Source organism: Grus americana, chromosome 3 (assembly GCF_028858705.1).
Source record: "Grus americana isolate bGruAme1 chromosome 3, bGruAme1.mat, whole genome shotgun sequence".
NCBI lineage: Eukaryota > Metazoa > Chordata > Aves > Gruiformes > Gruidae > Grus > Grus americana.
In genome coordinates, this window is record NC_072854.1 from 69,013,630 (window position 1) to 69,030,532 (window position 16,903).

At 40.5% G+C, this 16,903-nt stretch overlaps 1 protein-coding gene across 2 annotated transcripts in view; it reads right to left on the reverse strand.

Moving 5' to 3' along the window:
- TIAM2 (TIAM Rac1 associated GEF 2) overlaps positions 1-16,903 on the reverse strand; it is a 91,219-nt gene that overhangs the window by 59,782 nt on the left and 14,534 nt on the right. For both annotated transcript variants that reach the window (XM_054821531.1, XM_054821530.1), the window contains exons 5-8: positions 16,165-16,389; positions 6,103-6,288; positions 4,721-4,867; positions 1,259-1,321 (exon numbers count right to left, since the gene is read on the reverse strand). In XM_054821531.1, the coding sequence (XP_054677506.1) occupies positions 1,259-1,321; positions 4,721-4,867; positions 6,103-6,288; positions 16,165-16,389 (621 nt within the window). The remainder of the gene's footprint in view (positions 1-1,258; positions 1,322-4,720; positions 4,868-6,102; positions 6,289-16,164; positions 16,390-16,903) is intronic.

Sequence of the window (16,903 nt, forward strand, 5' to 3'; positions counted from 1 at the left end):
GGAGGCAAAACAGAATTATAGCATTAGCTGCTGTCAGTGGGAGATACCTTCTGCTTAATTATATATTCCGTTCTTAAGTAGCCATGACATGAACGCACTTGATGAGAAAATAAACCGTGTAGCACATAATGATACAAAAAAACCCCACAAAAACCTATGAAAAATGATGAAATTTGTCCAAATCTTCCTCACAAGATTTGTTATCACTCTTCATTATAGTTAATCATTTTCAAGAGCAATATTTCATTTTAAAGGCAGATTTTGACTTTTTGTCTAATACCTGGTACACAAACTCAGTTGAAAGGGAAGAGTACTGGAGTATGAGTTTTTTTAAAGTCTTCTTTCAAATTTTAAGCTACATCAGGGGTATATCAGGCAACAAAGGAGGAAAAGGGACGGGGGTAGATGGGTAGACAAACACCCCTTTGAGTCTGGCACATGTTGCCATTAAAGAAACCCAGCTATACCATACAGAAAGCAAAGTCCAGAAACTCCGTGCCTAAGACTTAGTTTGAATTTTTTATTTGGAGCCTGCACAAGACTAGCGAGGCAGAAGGATTCTGTCTGCGTGAGCCCCGCAGTACAACACTCAGTGGTCCCACGTGTATGTGATCAAGGGTTTTGGAGCTTTGCTTCCAGACTGGGGGACAGTGATGTTATCCCCAAGGAGGCTGCAGGAGCTGGGAGGGACCATGACTTGTTCCAGGCAGCAGTTCTCCTCCTCCTGGGCACCAGAGAAAATCAGCCGCAGCTATTTACTGAGTAAAGCTGCTGAGGGGATGCCGCTTCCTATTCCTTTACTTGGGAAATCTCCAGCCATATATTAACTCACACTTCTCTGCTGGTATGCTCCACAGACTTTAATTAGACTTTGTTTGCCTTTATACTAAAAATATACAGGTTTTGTTGAAGTAGGCAAAGGGGAAAAATACACCTTGGGTTTTGCCATACTGTGAAGGATGCTTTCAAACAAGCTCGGTGTCAAATCTCTCTAAGGCAGTGTACACACTGTAAGGATTAGTGTTGTGAAGAAGCTTCTAGGGATTTTTTTTTTTTTTTTTTTTAAAGGGCTACCATGCATGTTCAGAAACTTATGTTAAAGTGGTTTCATTAGCAGAATTGTAATCCTGCCATCTAACACTAACTGCATTTTATCAGCCTCTGTGGGGTTTCTGAAACAGCTTCATCATACACTTAGTGAAATATGTTCAGGAATTTAAAAACAAGATGGTGCAGAATGAGGACAGGCATATCTTACCTCAGCAGAGCTGGCTGAGTTCTGGACACCAGCAAATCCGTGTCCTCCAGCTGAATCAAAAATCTATTAAAAATATCACAGATAAATAAGTTAAAAAAAATAAACCCCTTTATTTCTTATCTGTGTTAGGTAAATTATTTGGAAAAATAAAAATTAAAACAAAATTAATAAATATGTATCAACCTGCTAAACCCCTGGGATCTTTTGGTACTTTTTATGGCTTTATTCTGACTAGAAGTAATATTAAAGAAATACAAATTTCTCTCTATAAAGAAAATTTAAGCAAGTTTTCTCTTTCAGGCTACATGAATACTTTTAAACATATTTGAATGTAAGTGTGCATGTTGTTGTTTTTTCCTATCTACTGTTTATTAATAAGATTATTTACCTACAAATCATGCACTACACTCGAAGTTATAGTTTCACCCTTTGGGATACTGTTAGCTACAGCTATAAAGCTCATAATGATTTAAAGGAACTATTTCAAATCATTGTTGCTGTTTTCTAAAACTTCTTACCCTATAGTTTTTCGTTTCTTCTAACTGAGCAGTTAGCTTGACACTATCGATGGAAACTTTTAGCTTAGCTTTAGAGGCATACTTGACCCAAAACCCACACTATTAAGTAATGAAAATAGCTGACTACTGTGTCTGCTTTGGAAGTGATGAAAGCAGAAACTGAGACTTACGTTCCCCATCTGTTTTGAAAGCTTAACTACTAGTATATCACAAAGGCAAATATAAATAGCAATTTTTAACTCCTCCTGCAGTCAACAAATCAGGACAATATCAAACTTACATCTGAGCTTGGGGGTTTTTGGTTTGGTTTTTACTTTTTTCCCTTTCTTTTTTTTTTTTGGACTAGCAAAAGCCTTTTAGATAATCCAAGACAATCACAAACTCTCTTAAAATTTCATATGAAATCCAGTTTCTGCCAATGCAAATAAAGGGAACCACTTCTGAACTTCCTCTTCCTTGTCTCACCCACAGATGTAATCAAAGTATTTTATTGTTTATGATTTCTCAAAACAGTTTATCATTTAGACACAAGAAAGCAGATAAGCATTTAAGAAACTGAGGATAATGTGAGCCTAGACATCCCCCATCTGCTACAGTGAAGTTTTATTAACTGAGCCACTTCATCAATGTTTATTAAAGCCTCCCAGCATAGAAACTGTGAATCTTTTTTTTATTAATACCATAAAATTAAACTTAAAATCAAAAACTTCTCTGACACAATGATGTTCAAGAATATACCATCTAATTTTGAAGCTAGGGTATGGCAGATTAAAACATACCAGCTCCAGTCAAATGAACTTTAATTAAATCCAAGAAAACAAGACATTTTTAACCTATTGTTTGACAGAGACGTCGCAGCACAATGAGCAGAGAAGCCAGCTCCACTTCTCTGCTTAACCTAGTTTCCCAGTGGGCTGAAAGAGACAAGAAGAAAGGCAGCCTCAGGCCTATTCTGATTTTGATATACAGTTATGTGCATACACACAAGCCTGAGCAAGGACGTGGTTCCCTTTTCAGCCACCTTCTAGGTTCACGGGTCAGTTTTCAAGCCATGCCCTTAAAAATTCCTCACTTCTATAGTTATGAGTCTTAGCCTGATGTTATTCATAGGCAACACTCAGCATTGACATTTCCTTAATTTTATTGTAGGAAGTTTAATTAAAAAAAAAAAAAATCAAGAACCTCAGCTTGTGGATGAAAATGAACACTTCTTTGTGCCAGCTGGTTGCGAGGTTTGGAATAAGCAGGGTGAGGATGTGCCAGGGGCACCTCTGCCTGCGCCAGGGCTCCCTCCTCCACGCTCGGAAAAGCTCTTGGAGGGCAGCAGGAGCCTCCTCTCCTTGCTACAGAAATAAGATTCCCCGTCCCCAAGCTCTGCAGAATCCCCTTCACGGGCTATAAAGCGTACGGGAGGATATATTACCCAGCTAAGGCAGTGTGAGGTATCAGCTCTGCTGGGAACGGAGCTAAGGGGCATAACTTCCGTTCCCTCGGGGCTCTTTATTAATAAAGAAATAGAGGTGCAGAACTTGCAGACCAGCCTCATCTGCTGGGGAATGCAGGGGAAATTATGTAAAAAGGATGACTGGGAGAAAATTTCTCCTTGGGTTCCCTCTTTCTTAAGAAAGACTTGAGTTTTATTCTTATTCAGTTTCACTTGTAATCACATCTCCATCGATATGCTAAAATGTGCAACAGTCACCCAAAGAAGCTTAATCCCAGTGCAACACATCGATAAATATTTACCTATTAAAAATACAAACCACTAGACTAGAAAATCCTGATGTATTATTTTGCAACATTAAATCTGTTGCATCAGCTCTGGGACTATTGCAGTATGCGTGCAGATAGGCTTCTTTAAATATTCCACAAGCAGATTACCAGACATGCAAGAACAGACAATTTTCAAGTGCTGATCATAGATTTTTAACTAATAAAATCAAAATACAAGGGCCAGGGAACAGCAGGAGCAAAGTCATCTAATGAACAATGCACAAAACCCTGCTTTGCAGGAGAAATAGCAGACATGGCAAAGGCTAGTGAAAATGGTAATGTCCTGAGTGTGGGTGCACCTCTACATCTTCTGCCTCACCGTCAAGGAAGCGTCTCTGCTGTTATTTACCTTTTTGTCAGGGAGTAGGCAGCGAACTTTTGTTTCACATTTGTTTTTATTGAGAAAATATGGGCTCCTGAAGTGTGGGGTTTACACTGAATGTGTGCGTAAGCCATTAACTTCACAAAGAGAAAACGACCCTGTGAGATGCTGTAGCTTCATTAGCCGTAACGCAGCCCTTCAGCGGGGCCACGCAGCAGCACAGCCCCTCTCCCTGGGGCCAGCCTGCCCCAGCGCGTCAAACCTGAGCCAAGCCTTCAGCTGGTGTAAAACTGCACGGCTTTATTAGTCAGCTGCAGCCGGCCTCCTGCGCGACAGCGATCTTCTCCTGTTGGCTAAAATGGCGTGTTGATTTGAGAGGCCATGCCAAAGACAGCTGTCTTTGCAGCCAGTCTCTCCTCTTTTTCCCTTGAAGACTCACCTGTGTTACTCTACACTAAACTGCAGCAGTACTTCAGAGTCCCCGTCATAAGCCAGCAAAACACTGTGTTAAGGACTGTGCGTACAGGCTATCTCCAAAGAAACCCTACTGCCAAACAAGAACACAAGTTTTGTTACAAATCCAAATCCCATGGGCCTCGTGCTGCTGATAATGAACTATCCCACTGGGTCAAAACCTCTCATTCACCAGCCTTATTTATCACAACAAAACCCCAAATTGGATATATACTCTTCACAAGTGATGCCCCTGTTGCAAGTCTGCCATGTTTACTGAAACTGCGAATGCAAATTTGATGAACAGACATCTACCCTGTGCACCAACAGCACCTCACAGGATGAGCCCCAGCAGAAACAAGCCCTTCTATGCTGTCCCCAGCAAATAAGATCTACCTGAGTTATGGAAGGTCGCTTTTCTTTTCCTTTTCTTGCCAATGTGTCCAGTCCTTTTAGCGAAGAAAATAAACCCTTCTTATTTCGGACTCTTTGTGACAGAGATAGGGTACGTTTCCTGAGAGCAGCTTCATCCCTGGAGCAGATCTATTTAAACACAGAGACAGGCCTTCCTATATCACTTCCATAAGAGCAAAATATTGACAATTATTTCAACTTAAGGCATCAAATGAGAGTTACTTCAGTTTACCTCAATGTAACACGCCAAGGTGCAAGGACAGTGTTTTAAACTTTCAGCAGTGATGCTTGTTTTGGTATTCCAGTGGTGTAGTAGTGTAATTTTTTTTTTTTTCCATGGGGCAAAATTAGAAGGTCATAGGAAAGGAGGAACTGAGAAAAATATTGCTCTGTACAACAGAAGTTAACGAAAAGACTCCAAAGAAGAATGATAACCTATCTTCAGATATGAAATTGCTAGAGGAAGAGAGACTCTCAAAATTGCCAAACATAGGAGATAAACGTGCTATGGCACTGAGTTATTAACAAGCGATGACATAAACCACACAGATAAAAACAGTGGCAGAGAGAAACACGTTCCCTGACGGGACTTTCAGGTCTACTATTCAGACTGACTTGTCACGCAGCAAACGTGGTCTGCCCCTCTGTGCTGAGATCAGCCTCCCAGCCCTGCCAAGGTTAAAGAGCAGAGGCGAACCTGCTGCTGCCACGCTTCACCTAAAGCCGACACGGTGAGAACAGCTTACGGCAGCTGAGGATCTCCCTCATTCTTCTTTGCAAACACAGGCCACAGTTCTTACAAAGTGATGTATAATTTTGGATTCTCCCTAGAAAAATAATTCCTCTTCAGGGCACTATCAAACTGTTCCTGAAAAATAGACTCCTCTGGGACCTGAAAAAAAGATCAGGTCAGCCCAGAGGGACTTGAATCACTTTTGGGAATTTCAGTGTTAGGGTCTTTTCACTCCAAGTGACTTAGCTCCTATACACTTTAAACCCTGAACGCAGTGGAGGTGAAATCGTGGTGATAAAATTTCAACACAATGACTCATCTGCAGCTGAAGAATATTTTGGTTTGTTTCTTTTTTAGATATAGGTCAGAAGAACCCAATTTGGGAGTCCTCAGGGGCCAAAAAAAAGTCACAGCCATATCTTCAGGGTTTCAAAGTCAGCGTCTGTGGAAGAAATTTTTTTTTTTTTTTTTGCAGTCAAGAAACTGGCAGAAAGGGTGAGAAGGGAACAGGGCTGTCTGAGCCAATACATTTGGGTGCAGCCATGTATTATCCTAACACAATTCCACATCTAAGTACAATATTAATGATGGCTTTGTGTAATGCATCCATGAAAAGTGCATTTGGACTTACCAGTGCATGGAAGGATGAGACGGAGAAAATGCCGAGCCGCCCCAGTGCCAATTTTGAAGGACGACTGGCAGCAGCCAAAAGGCTCTTCGGGTTTGGGAGCTCCCCACCTTGCAAACTTGCTAGGTAACATCGCATTCGGAAAAGGTCCATGTTAAATTTTTCCAGGTTCTGTTCCCATTGCTGGATCTGTTTAGATATAAAAAGGGACAATTAAAAGGGGAAAAATGTCTTTGTGGGCTGCACTGAAAATTCAAGCTCTTCCACAAACCCATAGTAAATTACTTTCATCTGGTGGTATATGGATTAGATTAGTTATTCCCTGCCAAAACACATTCAGTCATATTGTGTTACATCAACCCAAAAGATGGCTTGAAATAAAACAAAGCTGGTGGTCTTAAATGCATACTGACAAGATGAACATACCATGAACTTCGGGTAGTTTGATAGCCACAAAAGCAGTTACATAAAAACACAACTGTGTGGTTCACAAAGGCTTCCCCCCCCCCCCCTTCTCTCTCTCTCTCTCTCTTTTTTAGAGATTAGTTTTGTTTCCTTCATTTTTATGAGCTTAGATCGTATAGCTGGCTGGCTGAAAACAAAGCTGCATAGCTACACTAATGCAACATGCAAAGTGGAGTAGCTACACTGATAGGTCCTGCTCATTCATTACTATCATCCTATAGCCTCTCTGTATGTAAACAGGAGACAGTATTGGCAACACAAGCATGTGCGGTTCTTTGTCTGACTAATAGGTTAAGACATGCTTATGCTCAGGCAAACTGCAAAAATGAGCTATACATGCCCAATACAAATCACTGGACCAAAAGCAAGAATGTATACATACCCTTCATGTAATTTTTTAACATATCTAACACAGGTACATGCAGATGTAACAGACAGCTTAATCCAGTTTCAATGTAAAATTAGGAAAGTGAAGAGATTCAAATATTTACTAGACAAATAAAGTTGACTCAGATGACAGATTTTAAGTACATGTGTAGATACACGCTCATCTAAACAAACACATATTCTTATGCACTGCACAAAAGTCAAATTTTGCCTTACATTTCCCCAGCTTACAGACTGGTAGTTGCAGCTAAAATCTGCCCCACAGCATACAATATACATTAATACCGATAAATAGTACAAATAAAAAGGCAGCTGTGTTTAATAGAGTAGGCACATTCACACATGGGAAAGGAGAAAAGGCACGTCCATTAGGTTAATGTACACTAAGTTCATGTACTGAAGATTGTTAAAATCCCCTGACAATGCTGATCTTCCAATGTCAGCTCCAATGACTACATGTTGGTTGTTCAAACAGGTGGTTTAGGGCTGCGGGGAAAGTTCATCACGCTTTCTCTAACGTGCGTTGACTTCATGCCTTTCACTGGCACGCTCTGCCTGTCTCTGTGCATACAGAACATTATCGCCTCACGCCGAGATTAGCCAAGGTTGGGACAAACACCTTTGTGACTCATAAAACAGGCTGGTAAATATAATAAAAATCTCAGGTGAACTATGACCTGCAGGCTCATCTAAAAGCAAAATCACGTTAGTTTCCTTATAACGCTGCCAAGTACCACAAGAATTAAACAAGAATCTTGTCTCTTACTTTCAAGAACGAAGAAGTAAGCAATGAAAAAAGGCCCTGTCAACAAAACAGTGCTGAGGCTTGTACTACAACTGAGACATTAATTACCTATTCTGCCTTCCTTACACATGTGCTCACAAACTGTGGCATCAGTTACGGCTATACTTTTGGAAGTAAGAAGTAATCTAATTTGGCAGGGAGGGTGAAGAAAGGGAAGACTATCTTGTACGTCTGCAAATGCAAAATTATAATTTACAGTACACTTTAAAAAAAAATCTTTCACGGAATAACTATAAAAAGCAAAAGATAGAATTTACAAAAGCTTATGAGAGCAATTCACAGAAGTCCAAAGAAAAAGGACAGAGATATACACATAATGAAGATGCCTCATCTAATTCTACACCACAGACATTCAAAACATGCATCCTTTGTGCCCCAGAAAGAATAATCTTTTTTTTTTTTTTTGGGGGGGGGGGGGGGGAGGAGGTGTTTATTTGATCATTGTCTTTTACTTTGCATTCTTTGTGCTCTCAGAGACTCCTCACAGAGCGTTTTTCTGCTTGTCAGTACTTCACGCATGGGACAACTCCAATAGGAGGTTTTGTGACAAGCTCTTTCTCTGTGTCAACACTCAACGAGAATGAAAACATGGATGTCAGCTTTTCACAAAGCCAAAAGCTACAATTCAGGTGAAGTCTTTCCTTTTGGGATGACACCTCCATTGGTACAAAGCCAAGCCAACTTTGAATAGCTCCGGAACAGAGCAAGGCTTGTTCTGGCTGTTGCTGGAGTGGAGCATCTTGTCCCCATTGAGCACAAGCTGAACACAGGCATCCTTGTGTTCCTGAAGCCTTCTTAAAAATCCCCATTGAACATTTCTACTAAGTTGTATTTTAAAATAAAGATAATTTAAGAAGGGGGAGTGAGGTACAACATGAGGACATTCTGAAGAAATAATTAAATCAGGGTGTTTATCAGTCACACAGGATGCTAGCTAATCAGCTCCAAAAGCATCGGTAATCACGACGTTACATTTAATGGCATTAGCAAAAGCTGTAGGCAGGGAATTTCTGGAATTGTCTTGTAATCTTATCAAAACCAGGGATGTCTGGAACCAATTGGAGACCACGAACCAATACCAGCTGCTATTTGTCTAAGCCTTTTAAACTATGATAATTCTTCCTAAAGATTTATATTCTTGAGGACTAAATGGGGGAAGCACACAAATAAAAAAGCAACGACTTCAAAGCGCAGTATGACCTGGACCATGAAGTTAATTTACAGCCTGCAGACTAGCTGCTACGATCCTTATTCTGCTATTGTGTGAGGCAAATTTCTGCCCCACGTGGGAGGACTGCCCAAAAGACGGCTCAAGGACTTTAAGTTCATCATGCACAGACAAAACGGCCCGTTTGAAATATGCTCGAAAGCAAAGGGGAAAGTGGATGCACCAGACAGCTGTGAGAGCAGGAACGGGTGACAAAGGCCAACAGCAACATGAAGCGAGTCCGCTAGGAGATATGGCCTGATGTGAGGCATGCCAAAACAATCGAGCACACGTGAAGAGCTCCTCTTGTGACCTGCTCAGCTGTTGCACTTGCCTGCACCGCCGGCTACATCACCCGAGGCATCCAAAACCATCATCTCAGTCACTGTTTCAAACCTCCATGTGAAGTTCCAGGAAAAGCATTAAAGGCTTTTCCTAGAGGAAAGGGAGGATGGCATTCTCAGTACAGGCAAACGTTAGGCAAGGATTTCTGGGTTTAGTGGTCGTATAAGAGCACCTGGAAAAAAGGCAAGGAGGGACCACCCAAATAAATGTATTCAGCCTAACAGGATCCCTGTAAAGTAGAGGAAAAAAGGAGGCTGTGGCAGAGAGAGAGAAACGAGCAAAATGTGGGAAGTCTTAAAAATTAGGGCCACGAATTATTTAGCCTGGGCCACTAGGAGAACTCATGCAAGGAAGCCTGGTGTAAGGATAAGACAGTAATTATGTGCAGAATGCTAGGAGAAGGGATGAGCATTTGCATGAAAGACTTAGTTCAGGAACGAGTTTTTAAGAGTTGACATACAAAAGAACATCAGCACAGTACTTTTGGCAGTACTTTAGCAGTAATGATTATTTTCAGAACATAAATAGCCAATTCTCCTCCAGGTTAGTGAAGAATCTATTCAGACACTAAGAAACAATTGTAAATTAATTATATTTTAAATCACACACACATATGAGCTAAAGGAAGACGCTCGAAAGCAGATCTCTTAATTCAATAACCCTGCTAGGTTTTCTACAGGTAAACTCTAAAGTGGGAGCTTGGGAAAGGCAAGGAGCAAATACATTCCCCCAGACAATACAGACCAACGGTTTCCAGCAGGTGACATGGAGATCCACAGCTCCTACGTGCTACGCAGTCCTCTCTGCAGGTGACATTTCCAGTGGCACCTCCACCAGAATATGCCTAGGGTTTGCAGACTGTAAAAGGGAGGATCCCGACAGTCCCAGCAAAAGCAGTGCCAGTAGCGTTGCTCAGGGATGGTCCCTGCCTCCTTGCCCTTCTTATAGTACGGTACAAACAGTGTCTTTGGGGGGGGGGGGGGCGCTGGGGAAGGACTGTCTCATTTTCAAATACCTGTTCTGTACAAAGTAAGAAAAGCTCAGTGTTATAAACCCTAAACCAGTATGTGAAGGGTGGAAAGCAGTGCCAGAAATTATACCGTATCAACTTGAAGTAGCAATACTTCAAGGACCTACAGGAAGGATGGAAGAAACTTCCTGGGCAGCTCAACTGATAACAAAATACCAGTTTTCCACTTGGCACTTACATAAGGTAGCACAAAAGAAAAGATGCACAGGGAGGCCGGCCTTCTTTCCATGCTTAAGCCTCTAAAACTGATTTGGTTTAGTAACAGTTCTTATGCCATACAGAAACATGAGCTCCTCACTGATAAAATTCATTATCTACAGCAGTAAAAAATTCAGATATTTTCCCCTACACAACATCATCTTGCCAGATGGAAAGTGTCTCTGCAAGCTGATGTAGGGAACTCTATGGATTTAAAAGAAACTTCTGCTGCTGTTTCATATGAACAGCTTTTTGACCACATTACAAACAACACCAAACTCTTTGCATTCCAGTCCCTGGTTCTCAGACACAATTCATATTGTACCCATCTGGATATATGAGTCACTTGGTTTCTGGGGACAAGGAAAAGATTATTATTGTCATTACTTCCTAAAGAGAACTCTAACAAGCACAAAAACATAATTCTCCCAGAAATTCCATTACTTTAAAGGACACTACAAGGATACTGTCATAACTTTTAGCTCAAAGAAATAAAAAAGGGAATATAATAGAGTACAAAAACAATGATGTACAATTAGCAATACCCTTTAGTCTTCATTCTGCCTAGTAACTTAAAAAACAGTTAGGAAAACTTCCTGAAATAACAAGACAACAACATCTTTTACAATAAATGTCATCTTTCTGCTTGTTTTGGAAGGGCAGAAATCATAATTTCTAACCGAAATAGAGGAAATCTTATTGCCTATACCACTGATAGCACAAAAGTGCACCCACGTGTACCTAATTTACATTCTTGTCAATAATCTGATTGAAATTGTCAGTACCACATGTATGTCTACAGCTAGAGATGTAATTAAGAAAGTGACTGAATCTTATTATCCAGCTGCCCCTCCCCAAAAACCAGAAGACCAGCCCTCACTGCACAGGCTCCCCCTGGCAGCTTTATCATATGAGATAACACTATGCCACTCCACATTCAGTAACAGTTTATTCATTATTTTGTACTAAATCTTTGTGAAACAAAGACAGAAATTCACCCATCTGCAAAACAGCAATTACAGCCATGAGGAGAATGGAGATGACCTTCCTTAACTTTCCTGGCTGCCTACTTGCTTCATTCCTTAGTGACTGGCTACTACCAAACAACCAGAAGGATTTTGCTAATGATGTAGACAAGGACCATCCCACACTGGAAAGTGACACACGAAAAGAAATAGTACTGAATCTCTGAGGAAGCCGAGCTCTGCTCTAGCCAGTTCAAAGACCACCCAAACTGAAGATTTTTTCTAATTTAGGAAACTATGGAAGAAAGAAAAGTAACTGTTTTGTGATTCATGTTGAATTTGTATGCAGCAAAACTGGCCAGTGCTCACAAAGCTCCCTGAAAGAATTCTCTTTGAGTGTTGTTACTGGAGTTTTCATCAGAACTTCAGACAATATTTCATCAGACAGTTTAAAGGAAATGAAGACATGAAATTTGGGCTTTGGGGAGCCTGAAGAATAAAATCACCCAAACTATTCCAGTCACCTTCCTATAAATGTAAGAGATAAGAGAAAAGAGAAAGTGTCAGGTACATTTAAAAAAAAAAAAAAAAAAAAGTAATAAAGTCATGCTCTGTGTAAAAAGCCAAAGACCACCACAGGGAAGGGAAGAAAGGTACTAATGGGTTTAATAACTACCCAGAGTAAACAGGACACCACCTTACTGATCCCCTCATTTTGATTTTTATGGCAACAGATAAACTACTTTTAGTTGGAGGACACAAACTTCCATTAAAATCATCTCCAAGCGTGTGCCTGTTCTTCTCATTAATGCCTCATCATTTCAGTGCCTGTAAGTAAATACCTATGTTCATAACCCATCTGATAAGTAAGTTAAGTATCATGTGCACAGAAAATATGAATCACATCAGAAACCTCTGAATAGCTTGGAAAACATGATTATACCAATATATTAAAACTTGAAAAGCCCAGAATGCTTTCAAGAAACTGTTATCCATATTATTGTTCTAAAATGAGACAACACAATAGATTTATGTACCAAGTACATAAGAAATACACCCAGAGCTGCGGTGCCCTCACTGTGAGGTAGATTTTCCATACCATTAAAACAGTTCCACAAGCACAGACAGCCTCGCTTTCGACTTAATGTGCAATATTTTGTTTAAAAGAGCTCCAAATAAATGCTAATAATCCATTTCACTAGCTTCAGTAGCAGTTAGACAGGGCTCCATATTCACAGCAAACACCGTGATTTCTCTAGCAGGTTAAACAGCTAGGAAAACTAACATTTTTTAAAGGCTGTGACTCCACGGGCTTTGAATTCATCTCAGCGCCAGGGGATTTTCAAACTTGCTACCTTTCATCCTAATTCTCTTTGGTTTAGGGGGAAAGTTACACCCTGGGGGAATACCACCACCCACAACATATTTATTGCATACAGTAATATAAACACACGTGGCTGTAGGTAGTATGTGCAGAGCTGGGATTTCCAGCCATGCCGCCAGTGGCCTACTGGGACTGGTTGCTGTACGTACGCTGCTCTCCCAGATGCTTCGCTGATCTCTTCTAAACTGCCCAACGATATCAGTGGCTATCTGAAGGGCTGCCACCTTCTCTAAAACAGTTACTAAGTCTATTATTGGACCAGTAAGCCCACATAGAGAGAATCCCTGATCTAGGCCACAAGGCTGCAGATATTTCTCAACCAGTTGGATAGCATCAAGTCTCTAAAATAATCATTTCTCTAGAAAACCAACATTTTCCTTGTCATTTTTTGTTTGCACTACTTCTGTTTAGCACTAGCTTTATCAACTCCTAGCCTGCAAATCTACTAAATGTAAAAGATGGTATCAGATGAGCTTCTCCAGCCCATTTACCAGACACCAAAAAGAAACATGTATGTACCTTAAAAAACCTATAGCAATTTTAGAAGTCCAGGTTCCCTTACTGCAACTGTCTTTCAGGTGATGGTAACTGTGAAAGAAGAAAAGGTTTTGCTTGCTTGTAAAGCTCTGTGAATTACTAAGTCTTCCGCAGAGAAGTATTGTTTTTAAATCAATACAGATGTGAAAGTAAAATAGAAAGTTGAGGCTGGGTGGTTGCTTTTCTGAGGAAGAGGAAGGAAAAGGAGAAAGGATTTAGAAATCACAGTTTCCAGGAAAATTCCCCAGTGGAAAGAAATTAAGACTGTGCTTCATCCTTCTACACAAAAAAGCACTATGGTCCCTCTGAAATCAATCACACTATTTCCGCTGAATTCCCAAAAATATATCACCAGTGTTTCCAGCACATGCTTATAAACTACAGTATTGGCAATACAATATACTTCAGCATGGAGGAATCATAACTGCCACATGATTGAAAACACCACCAAATTTACACAAAACCAAACCCAGAATTTATATTCCCCTTGTTACTCAAAATGGGCAAAAGACAACTAAACAACCACAGTTACTAAACAACTGAGCTACATACATGCAAAGTTCTCCCTCAGGAATAATGTTTCCTTCAAAATTGTTAGCTTACTAAGTATCTTAAGAATTCTTGGTTACTAATTGCATCAAGATTTTTTTTTCTTTTGCAAAAGCCCATCTCTGAGACATTAAATCAAAAGATTAGGTAACTCAGTTATCTATTGACTTTTCTCTAAAGCAACTTTGCCAACAAACCTTCAGTTGTAAGGAGAGATTTTATAGAGATCAAAGGGATCAAGACTGGAGAAAAGGCTCATTATAAATTTATTGTTTGCTAACTAGTGGATGTTTGCACATGATCCATCTCACTCTTTGTCTCACTGCTTTGCTCTCATTCAATGTTTTGAGACATTCACAGACGGATGATTAACAGGAATAAATCTTCTGCGGCCCTAGTGATGGATTTCAGTTCTAGTAGAACACAACCAACCTCTTCCAGGGACTGAGCTGGAAAACAATGGCAGTTGTTCAAGGTCAGAACATCTAATTAGCAGATATTAAGAGAGCATCATTAATACTCTTCAGCTGACTCTAGATAAGCTAGCAGCATCAGTATCTAATGGGGGGAGGGGTAAATTAAGTTAATATACATCAGGATTTTTCCTCAGTTAATCACATGTTACAAGTACTAGACATCTCTAGAAGTCTGTATATTCTTCTAGGTCTCAAGACCTACTACAATAAAGGGATGCTTAACTTTTTTCCTCCTCCATTCACCTCACTAGGCTCTGGACCATAAAATAAAGTGACCTGGAAATAAATTATGAACATCTGTGCACTCAAAGGGCTTATAAACATCTGCACCACAAATCCCTACACAAACCTGCATACTTATTGAGCTCTGCTCACACAGGTTCAGACTGAAGTGCATTACAGGAACTTGACAGGGAAGTCAGTATCAGTCAGTCTGCCCTTCAAATTCAAACCAGTATAGTAAGAAATTTAAATATTATAAGCATCAAATTTATGAAACTAAAAGTGTTCCACTAACCAAAGAAACATAATTATGCTGTACTGGATCAAAGGAAATAAACTTCAGTTGCTACTCAAGAAGCAATAATGTGCAGCCTAAAGTAATGACAGAGCAATAGCTACTCTGACTGGAAAGGCAGGTAGGGATAGGCTCACAAGTACCAGTCAACGAATCCAAACTATCGGATGTCTTCTGCTAATGGCCTAATAATAAAAGATACAGCAACCTCAGTCCACAGATCTATTAGGCTAAATTACTAGACAAGTTTAGTATATGAGAAGCTCTGGGTAGTGAAGCCTTTGCCTGAACACTAAACATGTCTAAAGCATCTTTTGCCAGTTGCTACCTGCAAAACTGGGGACATGGGGAAGATGTCAACACCTCTAGATGTACTTCCATAAGGTGTCACCGCAGTGATTCCTGGTTCACGTGCTGGAAGTGAGAGCACAGTAAGGCTTGATGTCTATGCACCACCGTACAGACAATAAGGTGACCATTTTCACTGAGGAACAGTTTTAGCTGCTCATCAGTCTGCCCTGACCTTTTGTCTTAGGCATGGCTTGGCTAAAATCCCAAGGTACGTACACACCATGAACACTAAATTTTGGGGGGGTCGTTCCTGTTTTTGTTTTAAAAACAAATCTTAGTGGTGAATCTTCCTCAGCACTAAGCTCCTGCATTAGCCAAGATTCAGGTGTTCTTATCACCATAATTTGAAAACGTGTTGAGAATACCACATCAGGCATTAAGAAGCCATACTCAGATTTGCAGGGGAAGGCCAAATGACGACTTCACTCATTTCTTGCTGCAACAAAACAAAATTAGCCTAGACACAAGTTTGGATGCAAACATTTTGTCTGTAGTATGTCAGCTCTCCCAAGCTACCCAGCGATGGGCCTGGGATTATACTGAGATACTGCTATGTAACAGCTAGATATTATTAACAGCCAAGTATATCATAAACCAGTGAAAATTAGTTACGTTTTTCCAGAAGAGAAAAGAAATAGCTTTGTGCTCATAAACCAGATTGGTCTGATCCTCAGCTTTGAGGAGCCCACCTCCCGTGCTGCTCTGGATCGCTGTAGAAACCTGGCAATAATTATGACTACTGTGCCAGCTCTTCCCAAGACAATTACTCTCAGGCCTAGAAAGCACTGACAGAGCCCAAAGCAAGACATAATGATAAATACGCTTCTGTAAAAATATTGTTTCCAGTACCTGATTCTCTATTGCCTTCCTGTTTTTTGGATCACTAACAATTGAGAGCTGCAACTCTGCCATCTTTTTCATCTTGCTATCCATATCAATCTTCTGGAAGAGACTCTTGGTTTGATTTTTCAGCAGCCTAACAGTGTCTTCTTTCCCAAGCTTCTTCGCAAAGAGGGAAGCACAGGCTGAATGTATGGCAGTAACCCAGTTTTCCAGATCCGTCTGGCTTGTCGCCTGTGAGACAAATCATGGTGCAACATTATGAGCAGACAAGAGGGAAAAAAAAAATTAAAAATCAGCAGCTCTAGGACATGAAGTGCTTGATGGCTTCACCAAGATCTTAGGCACTTTATCTTAAAACCAATGCAATAAGGTTTTATCTTTAAAGCTGTGCAAATAAAAGAACTGCGAGCTTCTCCTGCACTCTGTCATGACTTGCCTCCAACCTTCAGCTTCTGCTTCCTAGATCTGCAAGGTCTGAGGCCTTCACGAGCACGACATAGCCCCACAAGCTTTGGGAAAGATGTGACTTGCATCTTTCATCCCTCCAATTAATTAAGGTAAAAACCAACAGGTTTCAAAGATAAACCTCCTCTTCTGCATGTAACACAGCAACAGAGAGGATTTTACATCTAAGGTCTGAGGAGAGGTGCTTGCTTAAAATATGCCAAGTTAGTGGAGAGAGGACAGCGAGGTAAAAAGAGTACGTCTGCACAAAGTGTCTCTGGAGATATTTGCAAGTGTGCTT